This window comes from Thermobia domestica, chromosome 16, assembly GCF_964235325.1.
Source record: "Thermobia domestica chromosome 16, izTheDome1.hap1.1, whole genome shotgun sequence".
Lineage (NCBI taxonomy): Eukaryota > Metazoa > Arthropoda > Insecta > Zygentoma > Lepismatidae > Thermobia > Thermobia domestica.
In genome coordinates, this window is record NC_137469.1 from 109,250,223 (window position 1) to 109,278,063 (window position 27,841).

General features: G+C 35.3%; 1 protein-coding gene across 5 annotated transcripts in view; it reads right to left on the minus strand.

Annotated features, from left to right (window-relative positions):
* Window positions 1–1,787: 1,787 nt before the first annotated feature.
* The window catches only part of RhoGAP93B (MyTH4 and RhoGAP_KIAA1688 domain-containing protein RhoGAP93B), a 338,924-nt gene continuing 312,870 nt past the window's right edge, over window positions 1,788–27,841 (minus strand). For all 5 annotated transcript variants that reach the window (XM_081742933.1, XM_081742932.1, XM_081742929.1 and 2 more), the window contains 5 exons: window positions 25,540–25,690; window positions 20,114–20,224; window positions 17,006–17,163; window positions 11,969–12,227; window positions 1,788–8,554 (listed from right to left, as the gene is read on the minus strand). In XM_081742933.1, the coding sequence (XP_081599059.1) occupies window positions 8,360–8,554; window positions 11,969–12,227; window positions 17,006–17,163; window positions 20,114–20,224; window positions 25,540–25,690 (874 nt within the window). In that variant the 3' untranslated portion in view covers window positions 1,788–8,359. The remainder of the gene's footprint in view (window positions 8,555–11,968; window positions 12,228–17,005; window positions 17,164–20,113; window positions 20,225–25,539; window positions 25,691–27,841) is intronic.

Genomic DNA, 27,841 nt, shown 5'->3' on the forward strand with positions numbered 1-27,841 from the left:
TTCGGCAGCCTATAACTCCGAAATTAAGCAATTATGCACCTAGGTTAGGCTATACTTTTCATCTTGGTGTGAGGAATCACCTCCCAAACGTTGTCGGTGTTGTGTGGAAGCACCTTGTATATTTTATATATATATATGAATCTGGGATAGTTCGAACATTCTTATCATTGATGATGTTTCTGTACAATTTATACCAGTTTCACCCAAAGTCGCCAGAAGTACGTCCGACACAATGTTGAAAGCTGTCCCGAAAATTCTGGGTAGTATCTCATAGTTTGTGTTTTTCTATACCAGTTTTCATGATAGTCTGAAATAGTAGAATTGGTATCTATGCTTATTTTGCATGAAAAATCCCAAAAGAGCAACTAACTTCTTGAAAGAAGAAAAAAGTTATATTAGATTAAAGTACTTCGTACGTACAGCAATTAATGCTGTAGAGTTTCAACCTATTATTTGCTCACGAAGTGTTCTATATTACTTTGGTAAGTAATTAAAGTATTGGCTCAAATATAGTACGATACTTTTAGTATTAAAAACGTTTCGTGAAAACCACTCGTATTATTATTGCAGCCTAGCTCTTTACACTTGAAGATAAAGATTTATTCATGCCAGGAAACACTCTACCATTTGTATCAGTCTCCCATGACCGTGTTGTGTCGTTGCGTGACTCGTCAGTCAGATGTATACAGAAAATAGGTAATGACCATGCGTCATAATATAGTTCGATTTGATTGACACTTACTATTAGTTGTTAATGTATTTTGACTACTATTCAACGGGGTATTCAAATCACAATCCGAGTATATCATCACAGTACTGAATATGGAGTGATAGCCACCAGAAGAAGGTGCAATACAGACTGCGATTTAAATCTTAAAAAGAGCTTTAAATTGATAAATTTTCCATTATATAATGTTTTCAAAGTATGTATAATATTTTATGCTATTATTCTATTCTATTTTTCTATTTAAATTATCTCAAAAGCTTGGGGTTGTATTATATTCGAGGGTTCTGCACAGTGGGTTCAATGAGTTCCGGGACTACCTCACAATAAAATATCGTACTTAATGATATCAGAAAAATTTATTACCACATTAGTTTTCTATATATATCCCTTCGCGCGTCGCACACTCTAAGATAGGTCGTAGACGTTCTGGAAAGCCCTAGAAAAGTCGTCTATGAGAATGCTGTTCAGCACCATCGTCATATTTGTGTTTATTTGTTGTCGGTGTTGAAAGAATGGAGCAACATGCAATTGAGTTTTGTTTTAAATGCAGTAAAACCGCGAGTGAAACGTGCCGAATAATGTGCAGACGCGTATGGATATGATAATCGATGCAAAGTGCACTGGCCGACACCAGTTTTCTTATGCGTCAGCTCCCCCTCCCCCATAAAGGTCAATTCTTGAATCCCCTCTCCCCGATTTTCGCCTGATTTGTCTCTAAATTCAAACTTGTCCTCATGGGATAGCGTTTTGAGGATGTTGCATCGATTCAGGGACTATAACGGGGTGCTAAACACCATTCTAGTGGACGACTTTCCTAGGGTGTTCCAGAGCCTCTACGACTGATTCCATAAGTTTGTGGCGGAGGAAGGAATATATGTACGAAACTAATGTGGTAAGAAATGTTTCTAACAAGTGTTTTATTCTGAGGTAGTCCCAGAATTTATTGAACGCACTGTTTATAGTAATATGGCAATTAATTGATTACATGTTCACTAAGTGAAATTGCGATATATATATATAGACTATGATAAGATCAAAAGTGGGCAATTAACAGAACACATTGCTATATAATTGTTTATTAATAAAGATGCCAAGTACAAAGTCACCTTATTAACTATACATAAAATTAAAGTGCAATTGTACTAAATAATGTTTCAATAAAAAGGAACTGAAAAGACTGTACAATGTCATTTGAGCTTAAGAAGCTCACAAATAAATAATATTACACACACACTATACAAAACAGTAATGCACCTTTAGATCCGAACAATGACTGAAGTATCTTAGGCTCACATTAGTTACGAAGTACATGACTCATTGTAACCTAAGAATACTAAAGTCAAAAATATATACATTGAAACAACTGATTGCTGTGCGTAGTATTATCTTCTCATTTTTTTTGTGTTATACTTTGTTTTGATACATTAACGAACACTACAGGTACCAGGGGGAGGAGAATTGGAAAATAGCTTATCACATAACATAAATAACTACTGTAGTATTTATTTCGTAAGTCTTGCATGTATTTTTGATGTATGTGTATGCTTTATATATTTATATATAGATATAGATAGATATATGCAAGTAGCGTTACGATTATTACCATGCAAAAAATTTGACTCAAAATGTCCCTGAAAACTTGACGACTGCACATTATTAAGTATACAAGCAGCATACACGGCAATACTCTGCAACAGAATAAATTCTTTCTTACATCTTATGAGCGTTTTTTTTTTTTTTTTTTTTGTGTCGTTGTAACTTTAATTGTATTAGCAGAGATTTGTGCGTTCACAAGCTTAATTGCAATTAACTCAAATCTTTAAACATCCTACCGTTGTGCCCTCTAGGCTAACGAAGACAAATCATAACTACAACTGAATCATCATTAGAAGAACTGGCAGAACGAAGAACACAGGAGAATTCATAGAGAATTGAGGGACATTGTATTGTCCATCATAAATTTACATGGCCTAAGATCGAACCTGAGACTTTTCGCACCAGAGGTCTCTATCACTGAGCCATCTGACAGGTGCTTTTATTATTTATTCATTAGTATATAACCATCAGCACAGATATGATATTGTCTACTATAGACTTGCACATCCTAAGATTGAACTACCGGCATATCACACCAAAAACGAATGTTGTTGTCGAGTCCCTGATGTGGACATTCTTGTTGAAATGGTGAAATAGGAAGAACGAAAGAACCCGGACCTCCGAGAAAATCTACACACACGGTACTAATTTGAATTTGTAACAACCGAATTTCACTTAAATATTCGGGACAAATGTACATAAAAATTCATTGTTTTGTTTTATAATTATGTCAGTTATCTTAATCATAACAAGAACACAAATTAGCTCAAATTCGAGACAACTACTGTATGCAGTTCATTAAGAGTAGTGAATTATCTGCTACGATGAAATGTGAAATACAAATCAATTAACCTAGATGTTATATTTAAGGATTATTCAAGTTCTAACAAAAGAAGTATACAAATAATTATATTAAACTGAAATACGAAAAAATTCAAGAGATCCAATTCATATAAGATTTTGTGTTTATAAATGTGGGCAGTATACTGCTGATTTAACCTTGCTTTATTTTAAACAGAACATTTACAAATGCAAAAGAAGTGCTTTTATCCACATAATTTCAATCTCAGGCATAAGTAAATCGTTTTTTATATAAGTTCTACAGTTTGCGTAACATAATATTGCTACTAAGTGCAGAACAATCGTAATCATGGACGCTTAACTTCCTCCATTAATGAATAGAGTGGCCGGAATATCACTGTTAATGGACATCTTATTGTAAAGCTAGTTATACGTAAGATATAAATTCAATTGTTAAATACTGATAAATATATTACAGAGGTAATTCCAGAAGCGTCACTGACATAAAATTTGCGTTTTCCAATTTAGAGTTAGCGATCGTGTTTTGTGTCCATGTGTGGAGTGGACCTTGTTCACCTATATCAGCACTCAATTCATTCATGAGAGTTGTAGTGTGACGATGGAGTATTCGAATTAACAAGAGGAGATTGTTAGTGCCCGGTTAATGGGAGCGTCTATGGCAAGTCATGCGAGCATATCCAGTTAGTGAGAAAACACATCTGTTGATCAGAACAGTAGTCGAAAGACAACACTGTCAGACAGGGACAAATAGGCATTAAAACGAATCATGGCAAGGTACAAAAAGACAAAATGCAACTAAAATTACATTGGAAGCCAACTGTTACCGAGAGACCTGAATACCAATTTCTTGGTGACACCAGTAAATGTAAATGTTACCAAACAACTCAGGTGATGTGGACTACCAAGCAATGGAAACATGTCATGTGGTTTGATGAATTGATACCCACCCTGTTTCGCACAGCAAACTGGTGTATGTATGGCGAACACCGTCTAAATCCTACGCTCCAAACTCTTCTATTAACCGTGGAGCATAGGGTGGTTCTGTGACATAGACAGCGATATCGTGGTTTTCTCCAGGACTCACCGTACCATTGAGTGGATGATAACTGTCAAATACTATAAGCAAATTTTAGGGGACCACGCTTCCCCCCCCCCCCCCCCTTGCTGGGAAGACATCTATCAAGATGATTTGGCTCCCTGTCAAATGGCTAGGATAGTCGCAGCATACTTTACGGAGCATGACCAAGAACTTTGACACTTCCCCTGAGTTCCACAATCGCAGGATCTCAAAATCATTGAGCCATTGTGATTTGTTTCAGAAAACCGTGTGCGGTCTCTTTTCCCTCTACCATTATCTCTAAACGAACTGGAGGTACTTTGTGGGAAGAATGGCACATCATACTAATTCATTACCTGTATTAATTAATCGATTCCTCGTCGGATCCGAGCTCTTTTGGCCTTAAGAGGTGGTTCTACATTGTACTGAATATGCTTTTCGGTCGTTTTTGACCTACTCACCATATTTTATTGAACTCCTGTATGAATTAGAAGGACGGGGATCTTACTTTTAAAAGCGTGAATAAGAGAATGATCACTCAGTAAATTATTATTTTTTACATATTCATATATGAACATTGACTATATATATATATTCTTCCCATGTGTCTCAAAATGCATTAGCAACAGTGTACATTTTCTAAGTATATTCTCTCTTCTTAAATGGCCATTGATTAACTCCTCATCAATTGAATTCTCCATATTTTAAACACATAGATTTCTGTTAATAGAACTCAGTGTTTATATCTATGACGTTTACTACATATTCAAAACCAAACAGTAAAAGACTTAAAAAAATAATCACCGTACGTTAAACTAGAATTTTTATATTTCCCAACTGATTCTGGTCAACTCACAACCAACTGCGAAAGAAAACGCAAATATCACAATATGGACCTGTTGCAGAGTAATGCATTAATTTAAAAAAAAAAATAGTTTTTTTAAATTTATTTATTACTTCACTTTTACGTCGAGGTAATTATTCTTAATTTCTAAATAGTCTTTTTGTCATGTCATGCATATTGTGTTGCTATAATAATTTTACCAGCATTTTTTTATATATATGAAAATGGCACTAACAACACAAGGAAATTATCACTTAATGTATGTGGAAATTTTTGCAAAGAGCCATTATAGTCTCCAGTAACTTTTATTAAGTAACAATGTAACATAATCGAAGTTATTTCATTAAAAGAACAATCTATAGTGGTTATAACTTAAGGACACAAAATTAAGAATTACACCATACACATGAAACTAATTATGCCTCTCATATCTACGGTTTGGATACCGCAAAACAGCGTTTCGATCTCAATTTAAGATAACTTTACTTTATCAATTTATCGATCTAGTTAAAATCTAGGGTAGTCTTCATTTTATACTAAAGATGATTTAAATACTTAATACAAAATGGATACGCAAGATGATACTGGTGTCCGAATTGAGCAACAGGGCTATCAAGGACGGGTCTCTATTAGCTTACAGTGAAATCCGTACCACTTGGAAGAAACTCTACTAGAAATTGTCGTTTTAATTATACTGCCTAGTTTATTTTCTCAGTCAAATATTCCTTTACTGGAGATATGTTTGCATTCGCTGTATCACTTCTTTTCGGCTTTCTGAAATATGAATAAATCTAGAATTCGGGAAAAGTTTGTTATTTTGAGTCAAGGATAACATTTCGAGATACTGATTACAGGAAAATAAGGGTACATTGCCCTTTTACTTTATATGCTACGCGAACTGCTGCTAATGGTCAAACTGGAGCTAGTAACTTTCTACCTGAAGTTTCACACAAAATGAATGCTGTTCTACTGCTGCCACTCGATCCTGATCACTAGTATTTTTAAGCCTTTCATGATCCCGTCTTGTTATTTTTACGTTTTGCAATAGCATTTTTTTTTACAAAATGTGAAGGGACAATCAGAAATGTCTATATTTTATATATTCTTGTAAATTAGCTTTCTTAAATATTACAGAATATGGTATTAAATCGGGAAGACATGATTTTTTTTAAAAAGGCTACGTATACTTGAAGCTGACTTTTACTAACTTAAATCTTGGTATCTGTACAAATTTGGTCCACAGTTCTAGTTCTTTTCGTTTCGTTCCACTGCGATACCACATACATTATGCAAAGAAGAGAAAAGTTAATTTCACTATAACACAATTACTAACTTCTGAACATTACATTGCTCTTTTCAAAATACCAAAACCTTGTCTTATCACTGCTTGAATTTCAACCACCTTCATGAAGGTGATCACAGGATGTTTACAAATCCTAAATAAGGATTGTCCTCTGTGTCCAACCACTTCAAAGTGGAATGCAATGATACTTCGGATCGTTTCTTGGAACTGATGATCTCTTATTTCGAAAAGACCTATACAAGCCTACGGTAATCCATAGTCTCCCCTTTACTTTAGGGAAGATTATACTAATTATGCATTTAACTCTCTTTTTATACACATTAAATTTGTTCCACAATGCAAAAACTTAAGGATTAAAATAAAATTTTAAAAAAAGAAAAAAAAATAGCTACCCGTAAATAATGAATGATGCTTCTTATTAATAACTAAGTTCAGATTACATTGCATTGTTGATTTCACAAGCATGCGATTTTTTTTTATTATTACTATTAATGACCCTCGAAATTAAATATAAATATTTCTTGTTCATTATCTGCAACCTGACCGTTAACGAAGTATACAACAATATTATTTATTTATCTTTTCACTCTCGAAAAAGTACTTTATTATTCAAATGAGTACGCTTTGCAAATTTTCCACATTTCAGATCTGTAGTTGCACGAATAACTTTATAAAGTATATCACCCACAGGTCGCTTGACCTGTTATGCTCTATGGATGCTTTCTGTATGATAGTTTGGAAATCCAGTCCCCAATGAAGAACTTCCAACTAATAAGGAGCCAGAATTCTAGTACGTAGTGTTTATAACTTTTCGAAGTAACCAGCGACATGAAACAAGATAAAGAAATTACTGAGAAGTTAAAGTGAAAAGTTATCTGCCATGCATATCTGGAACACTGCACTGCATTTTTCTAGCCTAAATCTGGATAACCCTATTTCTGCTTACTTTTTTTTTTTTTTTTTTTTTTTTTAATTATAAAGACAAATAAATTGAAATTTTATTTTAAAAATTTACGACAAATCTTTTCTTTCTTTCTTTTTAAACAGTATGGCTCCTGCTCAATAAATGACTGTATTGAAAAGAATAAAATTTCTTTTTCCACATACAATGAATATAATATCACTTAAAATGTTTCGAATGCAACTTTAAAAAAATACTGGCAACTGTGTATATAACATCTATAAAAATGGCACGTGATAACATAACTAAAATGCATTGTATGACTAAGAATAAAAAACTTAAAGCATCACGACAACTATTTGGTGTGCTATACCGAATTATTACTTTTATGTAAAATAAACAAACTGTTTAATTTTTTGTTCACAATGTAATTTTTGGTTTTTCACTGGGAAAGTGCATTAGTTTCTTACGATGGGATTAATATTACAAAAAGAACTATAAGTTGTCTTTTCTTACAAAATCCGAACAACCACACTATAAGGTATGCTTATTGATTTGATATTTTCTATTTTGGCATACTTTTTTGCCTGAAAAGCTTTAAAACTAGAACATGACTGTTAAATGTATTATTATTATTAATAATAATAACCAGAAAAAAAATATTGGTTATGCTAGCGCTATTGTTTGTTCTTCATTGTAAATGAACATTGGATAACTGCTAGAGACATAGTAGTGTTCTTTATATATATACATATGTTATATATACGTATCATAAAGCTTTTAACGGCTTTGGTTAATCCGAAAAGAAAGAAGAAAAAAAAAACGCGTAAATTGATTTTGTTCCTATGTTTGGATTCACGTTTGCTTACACATACATTGGATAGCAACGCATTATTTCTAGTTTTTTTTTCTTCACTACTTTTTCTTTTCACTTTGGCATACAAAATTGGTAAACTGTGCACACACACACACATATGCACATACACACAGCTTTATCTCGTATTGATTTTCTTCCTTTTAATCTGTACATTTTCCATTACAACGCCATCATACCTTATAAACAAAAAAACGAAATATTCTTTCACTTTTCTTTTCTACTTTCATTCTTATTACAGAACTCCATCCATGAATCTTGTATCTAAAGTCTGTATAAGAGTTTTCATGAAACCCATCTCCTTCCTTGCGTTCTCAAATATTACTCGTGGATCTTGTGATGTACATCGTAGACAGTTTGGTGCCATTACCATGGCTAAGTTATTTGCATCCATCTTAGTTACTTGTACAATTTCAGTTCGAGCAAATACCTACACGGGAGAACAAAATAAACTAGAATTACAATATTTTATTTAAAGTTATGATTTGATGCATATTTATATAACATGTAAAAATGAACATAAATATAAATAAATAAATAAATAAAAACAACTTACTATGCCCAAGTGTACTTTAATTCTACTAACGTGCAAAATAAAATTCTTAAGAGCTGCTGATAAGACGTCACATGCGAAATAGCTTAGTACAATTAAAATACTCTTGGATGTAGCAAGTTGTGTATTTTTCACAAATTGATTTACAATGTTACAAGTAGACAAGTCTACACATTAAATAATAATAAACTTTTAACCAAATGTAATTTACAAATGATGAAAGTAATAATAATAAATACGAGGGCTGGAACTTCAATAGCGGAAACTATTCATTTACAACTGATACCTCAGTGAAACTCACTTTCGTTCGATGCAGTCACTAGTGCTGTTAACATTATTCGAAGATTATTCATTATCCGAATAATTGTTCGAATGACGAATATTCTTCAAATAACAAATATTGGAAGAATCAGTTATTAGAATTTTAACAGCACCAGTAGTCACCAGCATTGAACGAAGCCTGTCGCCAACAATGTGGAAGTCGCATTATACCTAAAGCAGTACTTATGTCGATGATTCAAATGGAGGGGGACACTATCTAAAGAATCTCTGGAAGAGTTTGGAAAAGATGCCACGAAGTAGTTTCTTCATCTTAAAAACTAAATCAGTCACAGAAGCTTAGATCCGGGGAGTATGCTGAATAGCAGACTTCCTAGTTCTGTGGAACGAACAAATCAGCGACAGTTTGCGCTTCATAAGCCCAAGGATTATTCGGTTTCAGGAACGCGCGAACTGCAGTGTTTCCTCTTCATTGACACTGGCGACCTGGTCGACGCATGGGGTCTGCTTCACTAAAAATTTTTTACCATCGTGCCACTGTCTATAAGGCAATGGTTTCAAACCTTTTTTGACCAACGGTACGCTTTATGAACACCCATGACATTGCGGCACACTACTAATGATTGATTTTTTTTATTAATAATGCTATACATTATAATAATGTAGAACTATAGGTTTCTATAATGCAGTTACTCCATTTAGCACTGTGGGAGACCAGGGTTCGATTTCCGGTGGGAGCTCATGTGGTTAGGATTCCACGTCAATCAGTAGGTCCACGTCCCATATAGCCTCCCTGCAGAAAGGGACGCTAAACTAAAAATCGAATCAAATCAATCCATTCAGCACTGAGAATTATTGGTGCTGCACGACACGTTGACTGGTTCAGTCTGTCTCAAACTTGATTATAAGATTATTAAATGCTTCATGATTTTTAAATTATAAAATATGGCCATATACCCTATGGGACTGTGCAACACTGCTGCAAGTATAGCAATTTTCACCATGCCACACGAAGACCTTGATAACATTATCTTGTTGTACAGCCGCAGGCGCATTCAATTTTATATCCAACTCAGCTATTCCTGTTTTGAGAACACTATCTTCGTCACGACGTTGCCGTTGGAAAGTAGAGTTTATTTACTCTCTGGTATGTTACGTATCAAACTAACGTGTGGTATAAACGAGAAGCAATGCTTTTGTTTCACGAGGTATGTACAGTGTTACCACTATTGATGTTCCAAGCCTCATAACAATTTGTGTTCCCTGTACCACCAAATACTAGATAGAAGCTGTGCGTGATCTCGAGTTCGATTCTTATTCAGGGAGAATGGACATGTATTCTGGTGTGGAATCAACATAGTGAGGCAACACAAATGGAACTATTTCAATTGAGAATTTGATTTGCATCAACTAAGCAAGAAATAATAGCGTTATACAAGTCAATACACGACTTCTCACCAATCATTTGGAAAGTAAGCCCGCCAGATATCTTCTATAGGCTGGAAAGATCAATTTTAATGCAGAGAAGAAATCTGAATAATAATAAATTCTTTTTCTAAATCGTACCCTTTTACAAGTGCCCCTTGGTGGAAAAAGTGATTAATGCGAGCTGTGCGTGATCTCGAGTTCGATTCTTATTCAGGGAGAATGGACATGTATTCTGGTGTGGAATCAACATAGTGAGGCAACACAAATGGAACTATTTCAATTGAGAATTTGATTTGCATCAACTAAGCAAGAAATAATAGCGTTATACAAGTCAATACACGACTTCTCACCAATCATTTGGAAAGTAAGCCCGCCAGATATCTTCTATAGGCTGGAAAGATCAATTTTAATGCAGAGAAGAAATCTGAATAATAATAAATTCTTTTTCTAAATCGTACCCTTTTACAAGTGCCCCTTGGTGGAAAAAGTGATTAATGCGAGCTGTGCGTGATCTCGAGTTCGATTCTTATTCAGGGAGAATGGACATGTATTCTGGTGTGGAATCAACATAGTGAGGCAACACAAATGGAACTATTTCAATTGAGAATTTGATTTGCATCAACTAAGCAAGAAATAATAGCGTTATACAAGTCAATACACGACTTCTCACCAATCATTTGGAAAGTAAGCCCGCCAGATATCTTCTATAGGCTGGAAAGATCAATTTTAATGCAGAGAAGAAATCTGAATAATAATAAATTCTTTTTCTAAATCGTACCCTTTTACAAGTGCCCCTTGGTGGAAAAAGTGATTAATGCGAGCATTTTCTGACTGTGTGCTCCTAAGTCCGATTCTCAACGGAGATGTATGCCTCACTTACAAATTGAGGAACGGTTCGAGTTCCCTTTAAGCAACAGGTTCCCTTTCATGTAGTCTTGGTGCTGAATTGCAACCAACAACTTCCTTTCGAAGTGGTCCAAGTTCAATTTTAAAAGATCATGTCTCAACTTTAGTATTACCTAGTATTTTATCTTCCACATTAATACTATTTTCTTAACTTGAATTCGCGGACGCAGTCATTATTTAGTTATTATTACCAGTATTAGTTTTAAATTTAATTAAAATCTTTATATTGTTAGATCGGTTATTTTTCCGTATCCCGTTATCATTTTCTAACTCTAGTTTAAATATACTAACTACCAATTGTGAACACAATCCCGGGTCGAGATACCACATTAAGCGTCTCCCCAAGAAACAGAAGGCAACTGAAACACTTTTTTACTTTGGCAACAAAGAAAAACTTCAAAGACTTTTATTATGCGATGATGAGATTGCTGTGTAACCTCGAGACTTCGTAATGCCTCTTTGTGACCAAGTAGCTAGAGCGCGTGATCCTGTGTTCGACCTCCGATCTGGTACCAACACTAGAATAAAAACCTCAATCATGGCTGGAATTCCAGCGTGAGCAGTAAGTTACATTTTAATTAGCCTCGGTTATGAATCTTACAATCCAGGATCACTACGTATTATTCCGTACTACATACTAATATTATTAATAATAACATGTATTATGTAAATACATACCTGTAAGAATCTAATAAGGTAACAGAGGACTAACTTATTGAGTTCCGGAAGACGTTGAACTATGCTGACTGCAACTTCGGGACTACTGTGATTATTTACACATTCAGCATACATGCTGTCAGGAATGAGCGGTTCATATAATTCTCTATACCACAATTTAAGTAGTGAGGCTGGTGTGTGAGCGTCGCCAGTGTCGGGGATCTCCCAGTGGTCGATACGAGCCTTTAAACCATTCACTTCATCAACATCCGCAGACACCCTAAAAAGATATATATCAATTGAAGATAATATGTATTTATGTAAATACGCACATAAAAATAGTCTTTGTCGATTTTAAAATTTTCAGACAAATGAGCACAAAAGGCAATATAATTATTTGGGCTTTGTAGCGACCGGATAACAATTACCAAGTTTTTGATTTTATTTTATTCTATTTTATTTAATTTTTTTAGACATGGTTTATCACTGCGAAATCGAACAATAATTCAAATCACACGGCGACATACTAGTATATCTGAAACCGCTGCCTTTTTAATCAGAGGCACACTATTATAGTAACTCATGAGAAGCAACGTTAGATATAATAATGCAAATAAACATGTAATATTTCGTTCCCAAACACATAACATTTTCAAAGCGATCGCCTGATCAAAAATAAATAAATAAAGTATGACGAATAAAGATATTTTTTAGCATATGACTTGTTATAGAGAAGAATAATTGTACTTGTCAGTTTGAAGACTGTACGATAATCCATTCTTTGCTTGAATAAATATAGGAGCTTGGTGGAAGAACGTATCCCACATTCACAATTTTTCGACAGAAAAACAGTTTGTTTTGAAGGAATGTGACCATGCACTATTCTACAAATTTTAACTATCGAATTAGACAAGGTTTGACATATCCTACAGCAAAGCAACTCAAATTATAGATAATAAATGATACCATTTCTTCTACCTAGGTACAATGCATGAAAAACAATTTTTGAGGAGGAGTGGGAGGCCTTTCATTTCTCTTACGTAAAACCCTATGCTAAAAAGCTGACTAATAAAAGTATTTACAATAAGGTTCTGATTTTAACAGAAACTATTCTATTCAGTATTCAATTTGTCTGAATAACGTTTGAGATCAAAAAAGGGATATTCACTATTTTCCTTTTTCGAAAATAATCATCTAAAAGTCTAGGGAAATATTTTTGACGAACATTAAATAACCTTTAATTTACTGAATGAGTTTCACACACATTTTACTTACTTGAAATTCTGATTCTTTAATACTTTTCGTTTCCAAGCTTTCACATGTCTTCCCTGGAGCCTTGGTCACGGAGGATAAACACAGAAGAAAACGTAATGAAAACATTACGGAAATAAACGGACAGACTAGGGAAGAGCAAACCGCACTTTATTGACAGTTACCTGTCTCAACTGCTGCAATACCATTTGACGTATGAACAGTAGCTATCGACAAGTTTTTTTTTTTTTTCTTTTTCCTGCTCTACTCTGACGAGTCCGTTCCTTTTATTACCTTGATCTTTTTATTACTTTTCTCCTATTTTTATCCTCCGTGAACATGGCCCAGGGAAAGCTAAAAGTTTAGTAGTGGAAGATATTTTCAGGATTCAGAACTTCAGGCAAGTAAAATAATTGTCAAAATTCATGAGCGTGTTAGCATACATTCTGAAGATTTTCGTCAAGTTATATACAAGTAGAATAGACAATGAATGCACATCTGCGTTAGTGTACGCTTGTTGTAATTTTTTTTATTCCCTTTCAAGTCTCCTTTGCGCATGATTCATACTTTGCTTAGACTTTGCTAGTATGTACGAGTATCAATAATAATAATAATAATAAAATAATAATAATAATAATAGAATTACTAAAAAATAAAAAAAAAATGAAGATATTAAATATTAAAATGTGGAGCTACAAGGATCAAACAACATGTTGACTTAGTTTGTACATCGCTTTCTGTAAAAGAAGGGCATGAAATAAATAAATAAATAAATAAATAAAATCTTCTCCAGGTCAACTGAAAGGCCACTTTCAATTTGAAGGACTGTTGAAATATTCTTCTAATGCAACAAAGAAACATGGGTTATTTCAATGGTGTTTCACTTTCTCTGAAGCCGTCTGAAGATGATTTGACCACGTCGACTTTAGAATATGACCCCCTCCCCAACTTACGCATCCACAACAACTTACATATTCTTTTCCAGACATCTGAAGTTTCGGCTTTTTGGTTCTAACCGATCTGAAGTAAATAGGCCATTATCTTCATGCCAATTTTGGTCTAACTAGTATCGGAGAAATAAAATTTAAGAATAAAACTTAGCCTACATTACCGTTTATATGCTTTATACTTTCAGGTAAGTTTTGAGATATCTGTCGATTTTAGCTTTTGTCTTTGCAGATTTTAACAGTTTTGCACGCTATCTAATAAATCAATAATTATCTTCATGTCAAGATAGCTAGTCGTGAGTATATATACCAATTATATACATATAAAAAGTAATACAAAATATAAAACTGAAGTAGATTAAAATTACGGAGTCAAAATGTTCGTAGTTCTTATTGTATCAAATTTTTAATAAATGAAGTTTTTCATCACAGGATTCAACATACACTGACGATGTGCCTAAATTGCACTGTTTTGATAACGTAAATTTAGCTTTAACGCTATCAACATTGACAGTGTATTGTATTGTATATTTTGCTAAAATGCAAATTTGCAAGGACTTAACTTTTTCCTCCCACTAACCTCTTCGACGTAGAATTGATGTTCCCGCTTCTTCGAAAAGCTAGCAGCAGTTCCTTCTTTACCTTTGACGAAAACAGACGTGAAGTATAGATTGTCGGAGACATTACTTGTCCAGACAAATCTTTTGGTTAGATCTGGAGTTATTTTAAACTCATTACAGAGGTAAATGAAAATGAAGACCTCCGTTGTATACAAGGTCTGTATGATAAGTAATGAGACTCGCCGCGCCGCGGCGCGCGTGTCGCTGGAGCGGGTTTGTCGGTGATGGAGGATGTAGGGGGGGGGGTCCGAGCAAAGCAACGCACCGCGCGTCAGTTGGCTCCGAGCCTTAGTGGAGCGCGGACAAGCCTTGGACAAAGCCCTTGTGAACATTCTTGTCACGGCGGAAAATCAACAAACATGGAGGGTTCCATCGAACAGCGTTATGCGATCAAATTTTGCGTTCGCCTGGGGAAAACGGCTACTCAGACGCTTTCTCTCATCACGGAGGCCTACAAAGAGGAAGCCCTATCCAAAGCCCAGGTGTTTCGTTGGCACAGTGCGTTCCGGAACGGCCGGGAAAGCGTTGAGGATCTGGAGAGGGCTGGACGCCCGACAACAGTGACTACGGACGAAACTGTGGCAAAAGTGAGGGATCTCCTGAACTCAGACCGTCGATTATCGTTGAGATTGATTGCTGATGAACTCGATATGAACCACACAACAGTGCACAAGATTGTGACGGAACAATTGGGAATGAGAAAAATCTGTGCGAAACTGGTGCCGCGAGTGTTGACTGACGAACAAAAGCAACGACGTGTTGATTGTTGTCAGGAACTGTTGAACCTCATGAACAGTGACCCTAACTTTGAAGATGACGTCATAACAGGTGACGAGTCGTGGGTGTTCCAGTACGACCCTGAAACGAAACGTCAAAGCGCGGAGTGGCACACTCCTGCGTCCCCGCGCCCCAAGAAGGCCAGAATGTCGAAGTCAAAGGTGAAAACAATGTTGATTGTTTTTTTTGACAATGTGGGGGTGGTCCACAAGGAGTTTGTACCCCAAGGACAAGCCGTCAACGCCGCCTTCTACAAACAAGTCCTTGAGAGACTGCACAGGAGCGTCAAGCGGAAAAGACCGGCGATCGCTAGCCGGTGGAAGTTGCATCACGACAATGCCCCTGCGCACACCGCCTTCTTAGTGACCTCCTTTTTGACCCGGATTGGGGTGGAAGTCCTTCCACAACCACCCTACAGCCCAGATGTGAGCCCGGCCGACTTCTTCCTCTTCCCGAAGCTGAAGCCACGCTTGAAAGGAACCCGTTTTGCAGACGTCACAGCCATCCAAGCAGCCGTGACCACATTTCTAAAGGACATGCCGGCTGCTGACTTCCAGGGGGCGTTTGCAGCGTGGAAACATCGATTGCAGAAGTGCATCGACGCAAGAGGAGAGTACTTCGAAAGCTTTTAAGTCCCTGTACAGATCAGATCAATAAAACAATGTTTCCAGACCTGGTCTCATTACTTATCATACAAACCCTGTACTCAGGATCTGTCTTATACGATAGGTTAGGCAGAGATAATTCCTTGCGTGGTCGGGACTCTTCTCTGGTAGGTTTCAGTCTCTAGTGACTACTCGAGTACTACTAAATTCAGAAAATCCAATAATTACGTAGATATGAAAAATTACTCTCTGTATTGTCCAAATCCAAATGCTTCGTTGTTTGCAGAAATTGTGGAGAGAAAATTATGTCCATAAGCATTATGTAACAGTCACAATTGTTGTTTACGAAAAGAACATTAACAGGTTTAAATATTCATGATGTCACATAAAATATTATACAATTAGGAAAACAACATAATTTACATTTGTACACTCGATACTTCGCTCTTCAGTTTTCTCTGTAAGAGTTGACAAGTGGATAGAAAAAAAGAAAAAAGAAAAGAAAGAACACACCCTCGAGAAACAAATAAATCCAAAGCATTTTGTTAAAATGGCTCAAAACTGATGGAAGACTGATTTTATCTAGCCACTAGCAATGCTATTGCTACAATATTCAGAAATCCTTTTTTAAATTATCCAGCATTCAGAGATACGACTAGAGAAGGCAAAAGTATTCGGATAACGGATGATTGATGATATCAATACTATCCATTATTCACGCGTCAGTTTTGTTAGTCATTGCTCGATTATTGTCAATCCAAATCAACTTCTATTCATTCTCGTTTATAAAGAAGTACAAAAACAAATGAATCCTTAAACATAAGCATGAATGACGGTGTTCATTCCTAGTCTACTCACCTAAATATACCTTCAGTCTGTGTACCCTGTAACCGTAGTACTTCATCAGACAACGCGGTCTGCACCCACGGAAGCTTTCGGTTAGGATATCTATCTTTCTGTAGCTGCATAATTTCTTCTAGTGTATTTCCAAACATACTTGGTCGGAAGATCTGAAGCTAGAATCATGAAAACATACAGGAATAAGTATAAATAACTAGGTCTTCTACAATTATCGAATTCGAGGTGCTACATAAATACTAATAAAATATACTATCTAAATAAAAGAATAAATTCACTGACTCGCTCATTAACGGTTCTACAAAACCCTTGGGACTGGAAACAAAAATTATGTACAAACATTCGGGTTCTGTAACATGGAATCTCGAAGGGGGAAAGGAAGGGTAGTCTTGAAAGATTTTTTCGTCATTCACTAAACTGTTTACGTAGCAACTTCAAATTCTGCACAATTGTTCTCTTTAAATCCACGGCTGTAGATAAGACATGATAGGGCAAAATTAGGCTTCGAAAGAAAGATGAAGGACGAACTTTTTCTCAATCCACCAGAATTATGGGCCTGCCAGGTATAGGAACTTGAAGTTTATAACAAATAGTTTTATCTACCCTAAGCTGTAGGTAAAACGTAGTTCTGCGAATTAAACCCCAAAGAAAAGAAAATGGGGTTTGATTTTTTCTTGCCGTTCACGAAGTCTCCGAAATGTTTAGGCGTAGGAATTTGAAATTATATACAAGTTTTCCGAGCTTTGGGTTTTGCGAAATATGGTCCCTAATGAGGAAAAATAGATTGAACTTCTTGCCTTACATCAGATTTCCGAAAGCTTCAATTCGTGGGAAACTGAAATTTAGAACCAATGTTAACAAATACGACGAGCATTTAAGAAATTCATCACCTACGAAGGTGGATTAAATATGGAATACTTTATCGCTCTTCATTAAATTTTTGAACCTATTCGGCCTAGAGAACTGAAATTTTGTACAAATGTTTTTCATATTCCCTAAGTTGTAAAGAGTGTTAAGAAATTCCACTCCGAAAGAAGTGTAGAGAGATTAAAAGCTGTTTTATTATTGCGCAACTCTTTTGAAACGCTGCGCTATATAAAATTAATATTTTATATATCAAAAAATATTCGTATATTTCATGCGAAAATACAATTTGGCTATGCTCTGACACTACACCAGAAATTTCTATTTAGAGAAATTTAAGAAATGACATTTAGGGATGGCTTTTGTTAAAATCATTTCGAATTTTGAGTAAAAATTTCCACGTAACGGGAATAATCTTCCGATTTCGAGTTAAAGAAAGCGATTTCATTTGGTCTCAAACTTTGACAAAACTTACTGTATTTAGGAACATTTCTGGAAAAATGTGTTTTGGGTAGATATTGATGGTCAACCATTCTGCCTATTTCCGTGGATAACAATGATTCCATGATTTAAAAGTACAACCAAACCACTTGCCTAAGTTCTAAAATGAAAATTTATCTAAGAGTGGGGTGTGTGAAGACCTCACGTAATATCAGTGTAATCCAATTTTTATCACGTACCACCACGAATTCAGAGAAAATTCTATATACATATATATTTTGTCAAATATTTTTCATAGATCTTATTTTTCCCGCTACTTCTTTGGTACTAACATTAAAAAAAAAAAAAAGTGCATGGAGTTTATGATATTTACCGCATATTTTGCACTTATAGTATTCTACTTATTGATACTATAAGGAAATGTAATCTCAGTATCCTTTCTAGCCCCATTACATTTCCCCAGTGAAAGCATAATAGTCTCTACAAGTAGCTGCTCCTAAAATTGTAAATTATGTAGAGTACAACACATTAAAAAAAGACTGCACATCCCTGGGTTACGATATATGGATTTTACAATGAACAACACCGTAGTAGGCGTATTTCTCAGAGATTCGCTTTTCTTCCCCCGCCCTTTGTAATACCATCAATTATTTCATCATCATCTCATTACATTTACCACCATCTCCTTTCGCCTACAAGACATGGCTGCGGAATGCTAAAATTACGAACTTCTTAAAAGTTGAGTAAACTGGTAATAATGTTTTCTCCATTGGCAACACTAGAAAATACGCGAGTATCTTTTGTTTCTTACTTCTGCCACCACACAAGAGAAGAAAAGGGGAAGTTACCACTCAGCATTCCAAATAAGGAGGTAATTTTTTTCTTTTAAGCGGTAGAGTTGTAATTATAAGAAGAAATATAAAACTCTTACTCCAGATTTCTTGTTGAAAGTAATTATTTTTAAGAATTACCGTAGTTATGTATGGTAATAATACATGACATAAAACCTTTCATATGATTTTTCTTCAACTGCAAATTTTCTTAATATGACAGTTGCACTCAATTTTAACTGAAGGAAAGGCCAAATTTGTCTGACAAGTATGCAAGGAAAGAGATCAATTTCTGAACGATCGATGATGATTACTGTTTTCTCCATCTTATATTAATATGCAAGCTTAAGCACAATTAAAAAATGCAATTTTACACACTAAACTGAACCTTTTTATTCGGCTTCGAATAAAAGACACCGAGGCAGGAATGAAAAATAAACTAAGGCCACAAAGTATATTCACACACAGTAAAACACTTCCTCAAATGGAGCGGAAGAAAGAAAATTACAGAACAGCTGTGACGCCAAACATTATCATACAGCTCTAAAATAAGGTATCCTTTAAGCTCTTTTCTTAGAATTTGGTGGATGCGAGGAGAGAGAGAGAGAGAGAGAGAGAGAAAGAAAGTAGCTGTTAGGTGTCCAGTTGCGTGCTATATTGATACGAAAGTATCCACAAAAATCCAGTCACATATCAGCGATCTATTATCAAAAATGGCACTACCTCGCGAACCTACGAACGGGGCAAAACATCTTCATCGTAATTATAAATTTATATTTTTTATGTCACTCACAATGTAGGACTTATTTTTCTAGAAAAGTATTTTTGATTATGCCACGTTAAATGGTTTCTTTAGATAAAGCAGATCGACTATTATGAGTACTGATATACAATGATTGACACCTCTGGAGGAATTGGTGTGATATAAAATAGGTTATTTCTCCAATTTATAAGATGTTATGATTATTCTTACCCTAGCTTGTTCTATTTCATCTATTGTCGGTTTCTTAGGACTTTTCTTTCCATTAATACCTATCCTTTCCAGTCTCTTACAGCTAACAGTAGCATAATGACTTATTTGTACCTGAAAATAAAAGCGAAATAACAGTTTACATTATTCATTCTAGAGATTAAGAAAATATGAAAAAATTACAATTCACAGGTCTGAGTCCCTGAGAGGAGATAGGGTGGGGAATAAATTGTTACTCAGACCACATATTGACATTTCAAGGGACCGGAAAAAAAAACTCCAACTAGTCATTTTATACACTACACAGATTTTTTGGATCACACTTCTGGCGAGAAACCTGATTTCAATAAGATAATGGGTGAAAATCATAGCATACATTGGCCTACTTACCTTCAGGTTTTATGCGCAAACGATCACATTAATATAAGTAATAATAATAATAATAATAATAATAATAATAATAATAATAATAATAATAATAATAATAAGTTCACTTAGATATGTTTCTACAGCAACAGTTTATAATGAGAAATACGAAAAATAATTTATTCCTCACTCCACAAATTTAAAACCCCACAGAATAGGCGAAGATGAACCGCAATTCAAGTTTTACTCTATTAAGTACTTATCTGAAAATACACCTACAAACATGAAAGATTTTCCTTTGTAATTGATAGGTGAAGATGAACACCAGAAAATGTAATACGTACCATTTGATTCAAAAGTTCTACATCAATCTATAGCGTTTTCCTAAAAATGCTACAGAAGCGAAATGAAGAGAGACTCCTTTTGTGGCTAGTAAACTAGCTAAATTAATTTACCTCTCACGGTTGTGTGTAATCGAAAATTTCATTTCAATTTTTTACATATATGTGACTTATAAATGACATATACAGGCTATTACGAAAATTTGTTACAATATTTTTGGAATAGGTTTATCACATCAAAGAAAAAAAAAAGCTCATATGGACTTGTGGCCGAAAGTGCATAGCTTCGTAGTGATAGGGCGCCGAAAACGTGAAAAAATGAACTTTAAAGATTCATAGTTCCAATACTTAGGACCGATCGTAGTCGGGTCAAGACATCACTGAGGAATTAGTATGTGAACTATCCAAATATCCCTTCCAGAACCTCCGATATTTGCACAATCATTTTTTGAGAGACTCTTTGGGAGTACTTGATCACTCTCTACTTAGTTCTCTACAAATTGGTATGTAAGTACTGGAGCATTCTTAAGCATGGACATTTGGATCTATATATATAAAAGAGAACGTACAAAATTTTGTCCGCTCATCACGCTAATACGGCTGAACCAATTTCTTTCATTTTTGGGGGGTTATTAGGATTTGGACCCTAGATGGTTTTTATCATATCACTTTAATTTTTAATTACCAGTGTCTTGAGATAATTGACCATTCAAGTGTCCATAACGTACAAATCCTTTGTTATTAGTTCATCATAGGTAAAAATAAACGTATTTATATGCAACCCGCATGACCGTGTCACTCGGCGGGTTAACATAAATGACAGACGATATACAGCGGAAAATAGCTTGAATCTTCTGTTTAAAATTTTTTAATTGATTTGCTTATTTTTACAGACACTTTTACAATATGCCAGCACCGGGATGACCGCAGCGAAGCGGGGCGGGTTAACATAAATGACAGGCGATATAATGTTAAGATTTACTGCAATCTTCTATGGTTTTTATCATATCACTTGAAAGCGAAAAAGTAAAAATTATCTAAGTAACAAAGTTTATTGCGTTCCGGGGTGACCGCAGCGAAGCGGGGTGAACGCTTCATATCACTTGAAAGCGAAAAAGTAAAAATTATCTAAGTAACAAAGTTTATTGCGTTCCGGGGTGACCGCAGCGAAGCGGGGTGAACGCTGCTAGTAGTTCATATACCAATTCTTCAATGATGTTTTGACCCGACTACGATAGGTCCCATAGTAGTCCGTGGAGCTATGAACTTTGAAAGTTCACTTGTTTCAATTTTCTGCATCCTATAACTACAAAACTATCCACTTTTGAGCACAGGTCCTTATGAACTTTTCTTTTCTTATTTTGATGTGAGGAATTTGTTCCCAAAATATTGTGACTCATTTTTGTAGTGCCCTGTATACTGAAAGAATAGGACCTACTGCTTAATACTCTTCGCTAAGCTTATCCCTACTTTTAGTATTTTAATGAATAACTTACAGACACTGAAGAAAATCAAAACGTAGGTAGTGAGCTAGATAGTATGTACAAAATGGTATTAAATAGAAAGACAATGAAAAATATAAAACGTAGGAAATGAGCTCAGTAGTATGTACAAAATGCTATTAAATAAACTAACGAATGTTTCTGAACCTTTTTACTACAGATCAGCAATTTGGATGAAAACTTTTAAAAAGTCATAAATTGATAGGCATCGAAATTTATACTACACGTAAAGTCTTGAAAACAATTACTAGTTCATGTAATAGCATTCTACAGATACTATCTTGCTTATCAGTTACTAAATTTTTGATGTTCTTCGCTATCTTTAAGTTATTTACTAAAATTTAAAGAGAAAACTTTAAGAAAATAATAGTAATATGCCTAGCAAAGAAACTTAACGTATCAGAACCACTACTCAGTTTTATATCCAGGACAATGAGGAATCAATCTTGGGACTACGCGCCCTTGTCATTAGCCACGATGAGGCAATCTAGATTAAATGGTTAGCATTCTTGCCTTTGATATGTGTGATCCAGATTCGATTTCTGGTGTACGATGGGTTTTGGGAAAGTCATGTTCAATTACCTTTATTTTCATTTTTAGGCGAATGGAAGCAGCCTGGCCATAAAGGACAAGCATTTTTAAGAAGGTGGACAAGATTTCAAGGGAAAATGTCAACTGACTGGGTCACCTCCGACCGAGCCTTTAGAAGTGCACAAGTTGAGCAAAACCCAGAAAACACTAATTTAGCACAGAGACATATGATTCGTTTTTCCTTTCGTAAGAGCGTCAGTGTTAGTGAAATTCATCAAAACTTGGTGGAAGTGTATGGTGATGATGCACTGTCGCATCAAGAGGTAACACGATGGATAAGCTCATTTACATGTGGTAAACAAACGTCGAAGATGAGCCTAGGAGTGGTCGACCAAAAACAGCAACTTCACCTGAAGTCGTGGAAATTCTACAAAAATTGGTTATGTCCGATCGACGAAAAAAGATAAGAGAAATAGTGGAGGAAGTCAGAATTGGTATTCATAGTGTTTGGGATATTCTACACCAACACCTTCAGCTCACAAAGGTCTGTTCCAGATGGGTTCCTCACAATTTGAACGTCTTTCAGAAGCAAACTCGGGTGCAAATGTGTCAGGAAAATTTGGATTTTATGGAAGGAGATAACTATTTCTACCAGCATGTAGTGACAGGGATGAAACATGAGCTCATTGGTATGACCCAGAATCTAAACAAGAGTCCATGCAGTGAAAGCATCAAGGTCAACAACTCCGAAAAATTCAAGGCAAAGAAATCGACTGACAACGTTATGGTAAATGTTTTCTGGGACAGGGAAGGAAGTCTTTTGCTTGAAACTATCCCAAATGGGACATACTATCACAGGGACTACTTACAAAAAAACACTTGAAGATTTACGCTAAGCAGTTCAGAATAAACGATGCGGAGGCGCAAATCGTTGAATTTTACTTCTTCATAACAATGCGTCTGCACACACATTCCATCTTGCGCAGGCTGCTATCACAGAACAGAAATTACTCTACTTTTCCACCCAACCTACAGTCCTGACCTAGCCCCAAGTGATTATTATCTGTTTCGTCATTTGAAAAAATACTTAGGGGCCAGCGATTTTCAAGCGACAAGCAGGTAATGGATGCTGTGATTCAGTTCTTTACTCCAAGGAGAAATCTTTTTTATGTTGAAGGCATTGAGTCACTTGGAACAAAATGGAGACGATGTGTAGAACTGGAAGGAGATTACACTAAAAAATATTTTTTTCTTGTTATCCCGCCATAGACATGACTTTCCCAACACCCTTCGTAAGTGCACAGTTCAGATCCCACGTTAGACGTAATAAGTCTCTATGCGCAAAGAAATGTTATACTCCGAGCATTAAACTATGCATTGCTTCTCACCAACTTATTCTCATGATCATACAAGAAATCTAAGGTAAGATATAATAGGGTCCCCACAGATTTTTGTAAACTGTTTTCGCTGACACTGGTTACCTATTTCCCTGCCAAAAGTTTGCTTATTTTTTCTAGTTTTTCGTAACCCCATTAGTTTACTTAGATACCCAAACTACAGGTAGGACACTAACTTCGCTATTAAATGGGTCGGCTTAGAAAACGTGTGTAACGAAATATATATAATCATTTTACGCGATACGATATCGGTCTACGTGAGCATATACATGGTATTAACACCATCAGCTGTTGAAGCGTTTCATTTCATGGTTAACTCCGACGACTAACATCAAATCCTAATGAAATTTATACGAAACTACCGCGAGAACATACTTTTTCAAACAAAAAGTGAAAATAAATAAATAAATAAAATGTTCGAAGTGCACCAATGAGAAAATTGAGTGATCATACATAAGATTACGGTATGAACACTATCAGTCATTGAGAAGTTTCATGGTATAACTCCAAAATGAAATGAAATATTTTACGTTTTACGTCCCAAGGTTATGCCGGTTAGGCTAAAGGAGACAGACGGTGATGATGAGAAATGAATGAAATGGTGGAACGAAGGAAGTGGGAGAACCCCGAGGAAACCCATGCGCACGGTATTTGTCCACCACAAAGTCCACTTGGCGCGAGCTGGGATCAAACCAGGGACCCCAAGCACCAGAGGTGAACGCTCTACCACGGAGCCACCGCGGCCCCCCGGTCCAGCTCCAAAGACTATAGTTAGATCCTCATGTAATTTACGTGGAACAACCGGAAAAGAATACTCTTTCAAACAAACAAACAAAAACATTAAAAACTGTGCACCTGTGTCAGAGTTATTCTTAAATATACGCGCAACATATTATATATATGCAAACGGGTCAAATTGAGAATCGGATCTTTATATATCAGTTCAGAAGGTCAGAGACCCCATACTCTGTCTACATTAACGGATTCAAAATACTGTTGCTCAACTGATTTCAGAGGTAAAAACCTAACGCATGATCTCTAAATCCAAAATAACTATATTATTTCGAAGTTTCCTTCATTATCGAGAGCGACTATTTGGTTTTCCTAACACTAAAGAACTTTTCAATAATTTCTCTGACAAAAATCAAATTCCCTGATTCTCCAGGTCCGTGGAAATCCTGTATAATTTTCTCCTAACCTACATATAATATATATGATACTTGTTTGGTAAAATCTAACAGGAAAGCCACTAACTATACATAATAAAATAAAATATAAGAGTGGTTCCTCACATGGATGGGCCATTTTCCAACTTCTGGGAAATCAAAAGTTGGGTCCCTATGTCGATTCATGTATCCATCCAAGTAGGATTGAAACTTTTCTGAAGGAGGAAAGAAGGCGAGACAAATTGCTAGTAATTCCCATCCGCGTCGAAGGCTCTCCCTAAGGAAAAGAAAGAAAGAAAAAAAAGAAGCATTAAACACAATCAACCTTTCAATAATACAACATCCTAAATTTATTTACTTTAAACTTAATGAATACTTCTATAATTCTATTGGTATATTCAAAGAAAATATCTAACATATTTAAATAGTGCATTCCATAACACATATATAACTGTAATTCGCAGAGATTTATGCTTTTAATACAATTTTATAGTTCCTTTGAAATTTAATTATTTCTAAATTGCCTGTACTAATTCGGAAATTTCCTATAACCTTCGAATTTCTTACAAGACTTCCCCGTTAAGAACTCTCTTTTTATTATTATTATTATTTTATTAATGAGTTGATTTTGAGTTTAACGTCCCTTTCAGCAGCAAGGCTATATGAAACGGGACCTACTGATTAACATGGAATGCGGACCACATGAGCTCCCTTCGCCAATTATTATTATTATTATTATTATTATTAATTATTATTATTATTAAAATATTTCACTTGTGCTGCATAGCTCTTCCATACTTGACAAAATGATATGAGTTATAATGGTCAGCAATTTTCAGTAACATGTTTTCAAGGTGTATAATGTCACAATTTGATTCAAATTGTTTATATCACTCATCAACATCTATAAAGTCGAAATGATGGACATGAACGTCTGTATTTTATAGTATTCCGTAAGTACTAGTAAACATGCAGTAAAATTAGACAGTGATATTATACTCTGAAATATAAAATGTGATAAAAGCACTGATACGCATAAGAATAATTCTAAAAGTAAATTTTGTAAAAAGCATTAACTCCGTCAGTTATACTATGTTCATGAATGTGACAGGAGATACCTCAATAAAAATTAAAAAAAAAAAAAAAAAAAAAAAAAAATCATAAATAAAATTAAAATTACTGCTTTCTATTTGCATTGTGAAAATAACTTAACCAAATTTTGAACTACTATTCTTCCTGTAGTCTTCATCAGGGTGAAAACTTCTATTCCAGGAGAGTGCTATTCAGTTAGATCTTTATGATTATCTCCTCTCTTACTGTAGAAACTAATTAAAATTTCAATTTATATGAAAACGACTAAAATAAAATTATAATCACTATCCGTAAGCAGTGGCAAAGCGTCTATGAGGCTCTGAGGCCGGACCTACCCTGTTTTCTGCAGAATATTTTCTTTATCTTTGTTTTCTTATAAAATAAAGTCAATACTTCAAAATTTCGGTTTTTTCGGTAATAAAACACTGACGGTAGGCCAAAATGAAGGTAGTTCTCATGAGGCCTGACTGAATGAAACCATCCATCTCTGATTCTGAATATTTCAGCAATTTGTGCTCACACACAACACATAGAATGCGACCTTCTAACTAACTAACTCTATGGCCTATGGAACCCGGAGGTTCAATGCCGCGTTCACAAAAGCTCTCCACTGACTTCTATCCTTAGCTAACTGCATCCAGTTTCTACTTTGTGTTCCAATCTCTGCGAGATCCAACTTAATATTGTCCTCCCATCTGCGCCTAGGTCTTCCTAATGGTCGTTTTCCGATTGGTCTTCCAGTCAAGACTTTGAAAGCGTTTCTACTTTCTTCCATTCTAGCTACATGACCTGCCCACCTAAGCCTCCTAGACTTGACGACCCTAACAATGTTGTGTAAACCATACAAATTATGTAGTTCCTCGTTATGAAGTTTCCGCCATTCCCCATTCCCGTTCCTCTTGGGTCCGAATATTCGTCTCAGGATCTTGTTCTCAAATAATTTCACTCTATGTTCTTCCCTCAGAGTAAGTGAACATGTTTCGCAGCCATACAAAACAACAGGCATGATTATCGTTTTGTATATTTTAAGCTTCAAATTCCTCGACAGAATTCGCGACGCCAAGAGATTTTGAACCGAATAGTAACACGAATTCCATGTTTTTAGTCGACATTTAATTTCTTCTTGAATATGATTTTCCTCTGTTAATATTGATCCTAGATATTTGAAACTATCTTTTTTTAGAGCCGCCTATAGACTGTATTTATATTCATATACTCAACATGGAATGCACTTTATTAAAAGTATTATTTAATATTTTAACGCATCCATAATTTGCTGCATTCCGGTCCCGACGCACTTCCATGTATTTAGTTTTCTCTGCATTTACTTCTAAAC